At 44.8% G+C, this 13078-nt stretch overlaps 1 protein-coding gene across 2 annotated transcripts in view; it reads right to left on the minus strand.

Moving 5' to 3' along the window:
* The window catches only part of LOC311439146 (unconventional myosin-X-like), an 84832-nt gene that overhangs the window by 23428 nt on the left and 48326 nt on the right, over window positions 1–13078 (minus strand). For both annotated transcript variants that reach the window (XM_084524503.1, XM_084524502.1), the window contains 4 exons: window positions 11621–11727; window positions 7014–7319; window positions 2881–2920; window positions 532–1323 (listed from right to left, as the gene is read on the minus strand). In XM_084524503.1, the coding sequence (XP_084380629.1) occupies window positions 532–1323; window positions 2881–2920; window positions 7014–7319; window positions 11621–11727 (1245 nt within the window). The remainder of the gene's footprint in view (window positions 1–531; window positions 1324–2880; window positions 2921–7013; window positions 7320–11620; window positions 11728–13078) is intronic.

Below are 13078 nucleotides of genomic sequence, written 5' to 3' on the forward strand. Positions count from 1 at the left end.
TAGCCTTAGAATAGCTTATCCTGTATACACCAGCTGAAAATAAACCCTTGACTTTGAACACTAGGACTAGGACAAGAGAATTTTAGTAATGGAAACAAATTAAACCCCAGCCTTTCCCATTTTCTCTTGTGATTGTCCACAGAAGTAGCCCAGTGCTACAAGCTTTCAGTGAAATCTCTCTGAGGTAGGACACAAACCTACAAGATGTTAGTTGCCTGCTTTCAGTCTTCCTAGATGATGCTACTCTAATATCTGGTGATGGAAACAATCTAGGATAGCCTAGGTACCTCTGTACTAGGTTGTGTACCAGTGACACTGGACAGTCAAAAGCCTGCTGGCCTTCAGCCTATCACTCTTACCTTTTTTCATGCTGTTTACTGATGTAAGAGAGAGTTATACTCTCTCTTACATCAATCTCTTACAAGTAACTATACACAGAGCAAGCAGGCATGCAGTAAAAAGGCAAAGATGTTATAAATATCAACAAAGTCACACTAACGTCCAGAAAAATGAATGGAGGCAGATTCTTACCGAGTCCAGGCTGCCACGGTTGGAGTCCAGGCTGGTGCCATGGGAGTTTCTCAGACTTTCCTCGCCATTCAGAGGCTCGGCTGAGGCACTGCCTGTGTCTCCACAGCCATCAAACTCCTCATGGTCATAGTCAGACTCCACATCTTGGGAGGAATTGTAAATCGTCTCTCCCACCTCTCCGCTGTTACTCCTCAGTGTATCTGAAACAGTGCCATAACTGCTTTCTGCTGGGTCACGTAGGGCACTCTGCTCCTTGGGGCTAGTGGTTCTTTCCACAGGTTGTCCTGGAGCAGGGACAACCTCTCCCACATCCCTCTGGAGAAGCGAAACTCTTGTGTCCACATCTTTCTCCAAGTAGTTATCACTGTTTCTCATGTCACGTTGAGTCACAGCCACCAAACTGGAAGTTGGCCGTCCTTCATCATCAGCATGAAACCCCTCATCCACCTCTTCCTCAGCCAGTGGTGCTACCAGGCTGCAGTCAACATTGAGTGTTCCCTCACTAGAAAGTGAGCGCTCTAAGTTCTGCACACTTTCATCCAGATTGCCAAAATCCAGCAGCTCCAGAAACTCCTGGGCAACCCTAGATGCCTCTTTTTCTAGCCTCTGGATCTCTTCTTCCCGCTGCCGATTGATTTCATTCCTGGTGTTTTCACAGATGATAGACATGTGATCCTCTTTCTGTTGCTGCAACTTCTCAATCTCCTTCTCCAGCCTTAAGATCTCCTCCATCTGACGTCTTTCTTCTTCTTGCAGGGGAATATTGACTTCCTCAGTCTTTACTGCTTCAACCTTAAAGAATTTGTAATAGTATTAAAGCAGTTTCATTAACCTGTGTTCCTCCACTGGACCTTTCATTTTTCCTGTCTCTTGTGCTTGCTCTGTACTTTCCATCTAAAAAATATGACCCTAAGCATCCTTTCCTTCTCTGTCTGGCATCTGCAATCACCCACAGTGTAAACGCTAAAGGTAGAACAACTGATCTTCAGGTACCTCAATTCTTCCAGCAACCTATCTTGTTTCTGAATCGTGCAAAGTAGCTCACTGGGATCACTGAATTTTTAGAAGAGCCCCTCTGTTGGCTGCTCATGTTACAGCTCTCTGTACACTAGAATTTTGATAGAATCATCCTTTCCTTTTGAACTATCTCACACATATATAGGAGAAAGCAACGATGTATGAATATGTATGTGCATAATCTGCTAAAGAACTGTACATTTCCCAGATACATCATGAAAAGATTTGGGGATTTCATTGCTTCCTGAGTTGGGGGTCTGACCACCAGAATTTTGCTCTGGAAAGGATTTTTTGCAATGAAGCAGGGCTGTGCCCTCTCCAACACGACCCAAACTCTATGCTGAATTTCTTGGCATTCTTAAGCATCACTGGATGGATAATAGCTAGCTGTGTGCTGTAGTCTCTTTCTTCTTCTATTCTCCACACTGAAATAGCTGAGGAAACCTCTCACAAGTACACAATAATTGGAAGATGGGAGATACTGGTAGCTTGCACTGCGGTTTAGCTATAAGATAAGGCATCCTCCCTTCCACTGAGGATGTTTAAAAAAGACACACACAGAATAAATAAATAAATAAATAGATAAATAAATATATTCTAAAAGGATATAATATACTGACCAATTGGAATATGACAATGTAGACAATGAATTGGCCCCATCACGTCACAACTCATATTTTCTTTAGGATTGCTCTATTGCTTGTTCTCCACTCAACTCTGACTTGTGGAGAAATAAATTTTTGTATACTAATCTGTCATCTTTCCTGAGCAGAGCTGGACTGAAAGTGGGGAACAAACGCTCTGGGCAAAGGAGTAAGATGACACCCAGCTGTTTTCACACACCTCAGGGTCGGTGGTCTGCTCTTTGATATATCAAGTACTAACAATTAGATCAGTTACCAGGGGGTTATTTTAGCCATGGTAGCTATCGTCTGCACTCTTATTTGGGCTGTTATAGGCAACAATCCAACAAAACAGATTGTGTCACAGTGTAGCACATCACAAGGTCATGCAATAAGCCCAAGCAGTAGAGATTAAAAAAATGATGCTGCATGTTCAACACTGAAACTTTCAAATAGGAACCATGCAAGCTGGTACATGAACCTTGGGGAAAAAAAAGAAAAACAAACAAACAAAAACCCTACCAAACAACCTTGTTAGCTCTAGGCACCTCTGTCAAAGCCAGACACCTGCAGGTTTTGAGTGAACAAAGCCATTTTATAAGTAATGTTGCCATAATATAGATATTAGCTTCATGTGAAGAGTGGGCAATGAAGGACCCTTTATAGATACTCAGAGAAGCCATATGGAAGGAATAACTCCTAAACTCACCTGAGTCACCTGGAGTAGAGCATTCAGTTGCTCCTTTTCTCTGAAAAACAAACAAGACATGATAGTCAGAGACAGACCTAGTTTTCCTAGGTAAGCCTTTTAGAATTACACAGACACACCACCCCTGCATGGATAAGGTTAAAAAAGTAGCTGGTCTAATTTACTGATTTCAAAGCTTTTACAGTTTGGTAAAAATCAATTTCTCTGTGGTTTGCATGATCTTTGTGGATACAACAGATTTTCCCTACGCACTTAACTTTTGGATCAATCAGGAAATTGGATTAGTTGGAACACAGGAAGAAGGGCATTGGAAATAGTGACAGAAAGTCAGATCGTTTAGATTCATGTTAAATGTAAACTTAATCCTCTTAACACAGTGGGAAGCACTGTACGTCTACAGATATTAAATGAGGTTTTACATGTATAATTGACAGATTTCAGGAAACTTTTTTTGAACAAAGCAGAATTATTGCAATGCCAGCACTGAATTTGTGTTTTGTTTTGCATTTACTATATTAAACCTAGGAAAAAAAAAAAACAAAAAAACAAAAACAGATTTTAGTAATTTGTTAAATGGCTAAGCTGAAGACTTTCTATTCTGAAGAGCTGGGTGCTCCAGCTTGCCTAACTTCTCAGCGGTATGCAAAAACCTAACTTACTAGTAAAGGCCGTCAGAGTCAGAATTTGTTAGTAAACACGAGTAGAGGAAAAAACTATCCCACGGTGCTGCATCTCCGCCCAGATCAAAAAGATTGTACTCCAAGGGGAAGCTTTCACCAGGACGAGGTTCTCCATAGCAAGTACACTACAAGCAACTGAACAGACAAATGTAGCAGACAGACAAATGCCAAGGTCATGCAAATGGGGTGGGGATGGGATGTGGCTGGATGGAAGACTCTGCCCGTAGCAACCACTGCGTAGCTAAATTCAGACTGGCAGTGGTAACTTGCAAATCTACAATTCAGTCTCATGCAGGACAGGAGGCAAGAGTATTTATTTCCCAGGCCCTACGGCTTTTTCCAGCCAAATTCTAAATTGCAGCTGCAAGTCACAAAGTCCTTAAAGCTCTCGCTCTTGCACTCTCTCTCACACACACAAATAAATCTACAAAATATTTATAAATGAAAGCTGACATAAGTGGGATCCAGATGGCTCCAACTTTACTGAAAGATCTCTAAGAGTAGTCATGAGCTGAAAAACTGCCTTAAATTGTTTGTGGGTGCAAGAGGCAGAGACATTTTAAAAGAAATCAGAAATACCAACTACAATCTACACACTAATTCCTTCAACTGTTCCTCACATATTTTAAACCTCTGATATTTCTTGCAGCTTTCCATCCATCTGCAAGTGATCCACAGTCATCCTGAAATGTGATACCCAAAACGAGGAACAGTATTCTAGCTGAAGCCTTAGCAGTGCCAAGAGGAACAGAAGAATCACCCCATATCTTACAGAAACAATCTTGTTTATCTATGGCATTTGCTTTCTCCTCTCACTACAGCATGACACCAGTGACTAAAACTCAAATTAACCTTCAGACCTTCTTCCTGCTGTTGAACTAGTCGTTCCTACTCCTCTCTCTGTGCATTTGATTATTCCTAGCTGTAGATCTGCATATGCCAGTACTGAATGCTATTCAATGTTTTCCAGACCACTTCTTTAATTTGCCAAAATTATTTGAATGGTAATCCTGTTTAGCTATACATTTGCAGACCCTCACCAGATGGTTTTATCTGCAAATTTAATAAAGATACTCGTATTTCCTCATCCGACTCATTATGAAAGCATTGCACTAGAACCATAGCCAGCACAGACCCTGGAAGAATCCCATTTAACAGTGCTCTCCTATTTAACAAGTAACCACTACTGTTTACTAATTAAAATGCTATAATACAATGCAGTTAAAAAACAAGTTCTAGTCTTGTTTCACCTACTTTTATCTAAACCACCTTCCTTATAGTGTCTTAAGAGTATTGTCACAACGTCAAAGCCTTTACTGAAGTCAAGATACCTACCCTCTGTGGCTTTTCTCTATCTACAAGATATGTCATAAGCTACCACAGAAGGAAACAGATAACTTTAATGCTGTTTGCTCTTCACAAACCTACGTTGGCTCTTACCTCCTTTATCAAGCACTTAAAATGGTTGTGTTTCATTATTTGTTTCAATATCTCCCTGAAATTGAGGTTAGGCTGACTAGTCCAAAATTCCGTTTCTTTCACTTCCCTATTTTAAAAAGAGGTCATTATGTTTAGACTTTTCCAGTTTTATGGAAACTCCATTGCTATCCACAAAACAGGAGAAACAGAGCAGCTACTGATTCAAACTGCTTCACCCAGTACTTCTCAAAGTACCCAAATATTAATTTCAACAAGTCCGGATGACTTCTTTGTAATCTGATTTATATGAGCATTCACTAACTGCTTCTTTCCCTGCTAGGTTCTGAATTCTTGCAGATCTGTGCTAATTGTGTTTACTGTCCAGCAGCTAAGCCTTTTGGGAAGATAAAAATGGCATCAAATACTTCAGTTTTCTCAACATCATAATTTGTTCTTCCTGTTGAAGAGTAGACCAAATTGCTCCTTGTCTCCCTTTTACTAACAACGTATGCACAATAACTGCACGTCAACTTTTAGTTTGCATCCTGGTCCTTCTGATTTTGCCTCTGCATGTGTGCTTTTTATTTTTATTTTTGTTTGTTCTCAGTAGATGAGCCAATTTGCAATTTTTGTGGACTTCCACCTTGTTTTTGAGGTCCAGTGGAAGTTCAGGATTTAGACAAGCTGGTCCCCTAGTACCTTTTTCAGGTACTCACTCTGCATCAAGTCATTTGAGACCAAGTAGAAAGTGAAAGCAAAATGAAGAGCTCTCCTGATTCCTAGAAACACTGACATTTCTTTATAATGATGCTGGCTCAAACACTTCTTTGTGACAAGGAAATAGAGGGCTGGGGAAGAAATAATAATAATGAGCTAAATAAATCCTTTTATCTAAAGATAGGTATGGAATAGCTCTACATAGTAATAAGAGGACTTCAGACCCAAGAGAGCATCTGTGGCATTTGATCCCTGTAAGGTAGGTACTGCCATTCTGAACTTGTAGTTTTGCATTGGTGATGAGGCTGCTGTTGAAAATTGACACATTGATAAAATGGAGCCTTTACTGATGTTCAATAAATTTTTTGACCAAACCATTCATCACTGGGGTCACTGACTCCATGTCTTTTCCCAGCACATATGTTACCCTACTGTCTCCTGTGAAACTGTAGGCAATCTTTTTTCCTTCTGACATGCTCCTAACAGAGTTTTCTGATTGTTGTCACAAATCTCAGTTTGCCAAGATCCAACCTCAGAAGAAGTATGTGACTAAAGTCCATCATAAGAAACATAAATAATTATTTATATTATGCTTGAAATAACACAGGATTTATTTGTTAAAATGCATATATTTATCCCATAGTTGAAGTTGTACGCTTAAAACAAAAGATTATCAGGAGACACCCAGTTTGGATAGGATGCAGGTAACCAAGGAGTGAGCAGTAAATAATGTATGAGGTGCAAGATTCTCAATGGGTGTGCTGGCACTGCTCACAGATCACCTCTTTTTGTCAAGTCAGCTTTTCCTTTCTCCTCCTGACACATCTGTGTCCCTAAAGAGAGGAGTAGAGCAGCAAGACATGGGGCGCAGGTGTGTTCTCATGAGTGTAAGAGCTGCACATGAGTGTAAGAGCTGCATGAGTGTAATGGCAGCACAGGTGCACTGCTCATCTTCCACTCTGACCCAGCCTACTGGACACACCAAGACCCAGGAATTCTGGTACCTTCTCACTGGGCTAGTCCCTCCACATTTTGGAAGACCTGCCTTTCTAAAGTACGTTTCAAAGCAGAAAATCACTAAACACAGATAAAAATACACTGGAATACGCTTTCCTAAAGGAAGTGGGATGCTCCTTTTCCACCCTGCTTTCCTATTCTGAGCTATGTGCAGCCCACCTTGACAATTCCCCTGGCACTTTGACTCTGTCACAGGCAATTAGTGTCCCACATTACTGTCCTGCCAAGGCCACAGACCTGCTCCTACACCTCAGCAGCTTTAGCGTTAGGGAACAATGAGTGTGAGAGACCATCTTGTACCTTTCCTTCACCTCTTCCTCCTCCTGCTTCCTCCTACGCTCCTCCTCTTCTTGCCATTGTCTTTCCTCTTCCTCTCTTCTGATCTGTTCTTCCTCCTCTCGCCGCCTTCTCTCCTCTGCTTCCTGCTGCCGCCTGAGTTCCTGTTGCCGCAGGTGCCGGTAGAGGCTGCGAGCCTGCTGGCCACGCCAGTGCTTCTGCAGGACCACTGCAGACGCCTTCAGTCGCAGCAGGCTCTGCTTCCAGAAGTACGCTCGGTAGTTCTTTTGGATTATAACAACACTGGCTAGCACCTTTTGGTACTTCTTCCTAGAAAGAGAACCAGACACTTAATGTAACATGAAGCAACACATGCCACATGCTTTGCATTTCTTGTACCCTAGCGTGCTGACCGGTGCTATCACATCCACAGAAAAAGGAACCTGGAGCAATATTGCTCAGGAATGACAACTTCTCTTCCTCCACTGCTACTACCTATGAACTGCATTCTCCTTGATATTCTCAGTCCCACGCCTACCACTGGTTTGTTTCCCTGGGCACCTACTTTTGTGAAGACTTTGAGAATGAAGAACAGATATTTCACAACAACAAGAGAAGGCCCACTGGCCAAAAGTCTACTCACACTGCACATACACACATTTACTGTGCTATTAGTATAATCACTCAATGTGGTTTTATGATATAAAAACATACAAAAAGCCTTACTATATGAGAACAAAGTCACAGTTTGCTTCATCTTTTAAGTAGTCAAAAACAGAAAAACTCCAGAAAAAAATGTGAAAATGAGGCAGAAAGATCTGGTCACATTAATCTGGTATTGTCTAGGGGAAAACACAGTATTGCTGAATTTAACATTGTAATGCACTCCCATAAAGTACGTACTTAAATTGCACAGCATTTTCCTTGAACAGTAATGATATAAAAATCAACTCGGCAGCATTTTTAAAACAAAACAACAACAAAAAAATGGTAGGACCCAAAATAAAAGAATCATCAATCAGTATTTTTGTACTCTATAAAAGTCACTTCTTGCCTCTGCATTGCTAAATGCTTTTATCAAGGACCTGGAAAAAAAAAAAAAAGCCACTGGTAGAAGTTTGTACATGATAGCAAACCAGGCAAATAACAAAGGGGTTACTATTACACAGCGATCTGAATCAATTTGTAAGCTAGATTCAAGCAAACATTAAACAATCCAAAAGAGCCAAACGTAAGGTCTTGAATCAAGGAACCAAAGGCCAAGCACACCTGATGTGAAACTATGTTAGGAAGCAGCAAGTCAAAGAGAGATTTATGGTTCACAGGAATCATCAGCTGAATGCAAATTCCCAACACAATGCTATAGAAAAATGAGCCTGGGACTGTTACACTTGCAAGCAGAAATATTGTGCTGAAGGAGACTGTGCTGTTACTTCAATCCTGTGTTCAGTGCTAGCACTTCCATTTCAAGAACTATGTTGGACCATCCAGTGATTTCTGACAAAGCAGAACTGAAACCAGAAGTCCCGGCTTGCTGAAAGTGAGATTTAAGGCACTCATTTCATTACTTTAGGAAACAGAAGGCTAAGGAATGGCTTAATCCCAGCAAAGTACTCACATGAGAGCCATTTTTGGGTGGTGTTTCTAGTTATCTGGCAGGGGACATAACATGATTTAATTGACGTGAAACTGAAGTCTATTCAGGCTGGAAATAAGCCTCCATTTTTTAAAACAATTGAGGATATTCAGATACCTTAATACCTTGCTGCAAGGAAATGGGCATTGGTACTATTTGAATCAAAATCTTCTTTACTCCAAAGCAGAATTTTGCAGAGATGGGCCTGTGCTACACAGGGGCTCGGGACAGCAGGGTACAGTAGTCCTTTATGGTCTTAGTAGTTGTAGAAAGCATGCTGGAGATTACGGAGTATTCTCACATATCCTTCCCACAGACCTTCTGCAGCCCCGAGGGAAAGGCACACCTCAAAATCCCCTTCCTAGCAATCACACCCTCTTCAGATGGCAACAGGGACCCATGCTGACAGCTTGCCACCTCCCTGCACATCAGATACATCAGCCTAGTCAAGAAAATCAGGAGACAGATGCTAATAGCAATAGTACACAGAGGTCATAATTTTTTTTCCGTAAGTATTAAGTCAAAGGGAGGAAACATGGAGAAAAGAAGAGGAAAGGGGAGAGATGATAAGAATTGGGAGGTTTTAACAAGAATTGCTCCTTGGCTGCAGTCCTCTCACCCCTGCTCCCTCTGTCCTCCCGGTGCCCTGCACATGGGGCGTGAACAGCTGCACAGGCCCTCTCTGCCAAGGCACATACAAGTGCATCAAAAAGGGCACACTGACTTCTACAAAATGCATCTGCCAGAAACTCTGTCCAGTGCAACGTGTGCCAAGCCCTGCCCAGCTACAGGCCGGCTTGGCCTGCTTATCTGCCAGGCTGAAGTGCCCCCTCATTCCTCATGACCACAGCAAAGCTCGCAGACGCCCTTCAGCTGGAGCTGCTGCACGCAAGCCATGAATTTTATTCCCCTTGTTCAGCCCTCCACTTACTCTCTTGCACTGCCCACAGAAGTTCAATCTCCAGCCCGTGCTGGGGAGCTGGAGACATCCTGACCATGCATCACAAGGGCAAGCACGGTGGCTGCAGTGCTGCATTTGGAATTTAGTTAATTATTCTGTTGAGTTGCAGTTAGCAGTTATGCCTCCAAGGGCTAGAGACCACAACAAATATGGAGCCATTTCCTACTGTCTTCTTGCCCCGAGCAATAAGGTCCCGAAGGATCCAGGGGCACAGCCAAATTTATACCTGCTATTCCTCACGGATCCTGCAAGCCTGGGAACGGTTGTGTGTGCTTAGCTGGTGAGGCTGTTACCTGCAGCTCAGAGCTACAACAAAAATGAGGTCATTCACATGGGCTTGTTTCTCTCTTCTTACTTTTTTAGTGACCATTCAGAGATGGCTACGGGGACTGAGAGCAAAGCAAGCCTTATGCCCCTCAGGACTGGTCCTCCAGGTTCACAGAAAAAGTTTACAAAGGGGGAAAAACTAGTGAAATATTTCCTGTGGCGTATATACCCTTCTTTGCCAACCACTTGACATGAGATTTAGCAAATTTAAACACACTTGTCCTTGCAATAGTAAAAGAAATGGTACCAAGCCCAAGGCAGGGGATGCTGGTAACTTTTGCCCTGTGTCCAGCTCTGCACAGACCATACATCACTGGCCCAGATGAACTCCCTCATGCTGGACCTTCTCCAATACAGGTGCAATGCAACTGGAAATTCTTTACAGGAATGTTTTCCAGTCTCCCTCCCTAGCGCTTTCTTCACTCCCTGCTATCCTCCCCTGCAAAGCCCAGTTGCATCCAGCTGCTTGTGAGGATTTCCACTCAGGCTGCACAAGCACAGCTTGTTCTAGAGAGGAGACGTGGAAGAGCAATGTGTGGGACAAGGAATCCAGATCTGTACAGGCTGGAGGACCATAAGATCTCTACCCAAGAGGAGCACTGCTGCACCTCTGCCTCCGACACAGCCCCGCTGGGCAGCAGCTACCTTCCCAGGAACTCAGCAAAGCAATAATCCAGTTTGCTTGCAGTGATGTTTCCCAGAAAAATCAATTTTTCTGTGCTAATCCCTACCCCTCTCTCCAAATGCTAGACGCAAAGTAATATAGAGCAGAGGCCCTGACACAAAGAACTTGCAATCTCATGTACAAACAACAGAGCTAGCTCATTTGTCTTCTTAAGGGGAAATAAATAAATGAGTAGAAGCCCCTGAGACCAAGCATGTGTTTTGCTGATATTCCACATTGGCAAGGCAGGGCACAACCCCTGCAAGCATTTCCCAGTGAAAAAAAAAAAAAAAAAAAAAAAAAAGTGAGCTACCTGGTGTAACTGGGACTCTAATAAGAGTGCTTGCTGGGAGAGTTGAACTGGCCAGGATTTCACCTCCTTGCACCCCTGACTGACAGGTGTCTGGAGCAGAGACCAGCCAGGAAAGAGCATCTTACTGGGATTAAGTGTGCATGCCACAGCCATTAAGGAGTCAGCTGTTGCCCCGACTGGAGGGGCAGAGGAGGGGTGCTTTGTCTGCAGTTGGTTCTCCCAGCCCTCCCCAGTCAGGTGCAAAAGGGAGCGGCGAGACGAGATTACTGGTGCAAAGCTGGCCAAAAACCAATTCTGAAGAGTTAATTAAAAGGAGAGGGAGATCACGAGGCGGGCAGGCAGGGCTAGGAAAGACTTCGAGCAAAGGCAGAGCTGTGAGAGAGAGCAAGCGATTTGCAGGAGCAGAAAGCAGAGCTGACAGGCATAAGGAAAAAGAGGGGACCCAAAGCGTAGGTGGGACCCAGCCAGGAGAGCCCTGAAGGCAAGGGAAAGGTGGCATCGGAGCCGAGCAGTGAATGCAGAAGTCCCCGAAGCATCAGCAGCAGCAGGGAGGGAGGGTGCAAGGCTTCAAGAAGAGCTGGCGAAGGCACAGGGGTCTCTGCAGAAGCGGTGCGGGCAGGGAGGGCAGCTGAAGGCAGAGAGAAGGGAGCGATGAGAGGGGACTGGAGAGGGGCTCGGGGCGACCCAGGCGGGCAAGCAGAGGGACGGTGGGGCAGCCCCCAGCACTGACCTTGCCATGTAGCCCAAGACGTGGGCCCGGATGACTACAGCAGCTTTCCTCAACTCCTCTTCCCGATCCTTCTCCAGCTTCTGCTCGAGAGCTTCCTTCAGGAAAACCTGACGCCGCGGGGAGGAGTTTCAATAAACACAAAGAGAGGAAAGAAGTCAGTCCCGGGAGAGCCTGGAGGTTGCATCCCCGGCTGCGCTCCTCTCCGGCTGCCCGCAGCCGCTGCTGCACCCCGGCTGCTGCGGGGAAAGTTGAGCGGTGCGAGCCCCGCACCCAGCACCCAGCCCTGGCCCCCGCCTCCCTCCCGCCCTCCCTCCGTGGTCAAGACTTAAAAGAGAGCGAGGGAGGGAGCAGAGGAAGGAGGGAGAGAGGAGGAGGAGGAGGAGAGCCTGTGCCTGGTATTAACTCCTTCCCTGCACGCCCTGGTACCGCCCCGCAGCAGGCACGGGTACCTGCTTCCCCGCTTAAGTTCTTTGCAAAGAAACTCCTCCACATGGCGAGGAAAGGAAAAATGCTGAGCTTTCCAGACTCCAGGGAGCAATCTTAGCAGCAGTCCCAACAGGGTAGGACAGCTGGAAAGCTAAAAGCCCTGTCGAGGGGCAATGTTGAATGTACCCCACTCCCCCCGGCTCTGGGTGCAAGCTGAAGCCCTCCACCGACCTCCAGAAAGTCTCCAGAAAGTGGAGATTGTCCTTGCTGAAGTTCAGCACTACAGCATGCGTTAGAGGGAACAGAGCCCCCACGGGAGAGGTCTCCAAGTACTGAAGGTTGCACTTCAGTGTCCAGTGTTTTAATTCTCCAGCATCTCCCACTGCCTGAATTTCAAACCTCCTCTCAGCGCTAAATGCTTGCGTGAGGGATGGCAGTGCTATCTCGGAGACAAAAGGACCGAGATACAAGCAAGATAAGGGCATGTTTACAGGAATTGTGCTGACATATCTGAGCTAATTTAAATCAGCCGGCTCGCGTTATGTTAGCACGGAATTCAGCACGAGCTGCTGAAATACATGCTTTGCCTTTTGAGAAGGTCTGCAGCCTGCACGGTGGGTGTGCTGTTAGCAGCGTTAGCCTAGATTAAAGTTGGCCACGGTGTGTCCATGCAGGCTGCAGGCACAGCAGCTACTGCCCTGTGCCCGTGCCTGTGTGCCCGGCTGCCTGCTGCTGGCTAAGCCACTGCCAAGGCCAGCACCAGAACAGGCTCCACTAGAGGAGTGCTGCCCCACTTACCAACGCTCTGTCACAAACACGGGCTGCAGGCTGACACTTGTCACTCTGCAAGACTGCATTACTGGGTGGAAACTCCTTACGGATTTATTGGTTCTGCATGGCTATGCTGAGAGGCCAGAGATGTCCAGAGGTTTGAACATTTAGTCCAGTGTTCTGCATTAAATCTCCCTTTCCCCACTTACCTCCTCTTATACCTCTGAGCACTTTCCTCTCCATCACTGCTTTTGGCCTCAT

The sequence above is a fragment of the Aythya ferina genome, assembly GCF_964211825.1.
Source record: "Aythya ferina genome assembly, chromosome: 6".
NCBI classification, from domain to species: Eukaryota; Metazoa; Chordata; class Aves; order Anseriformes; family Anatidae; genus Aythya; species Aythya ferina.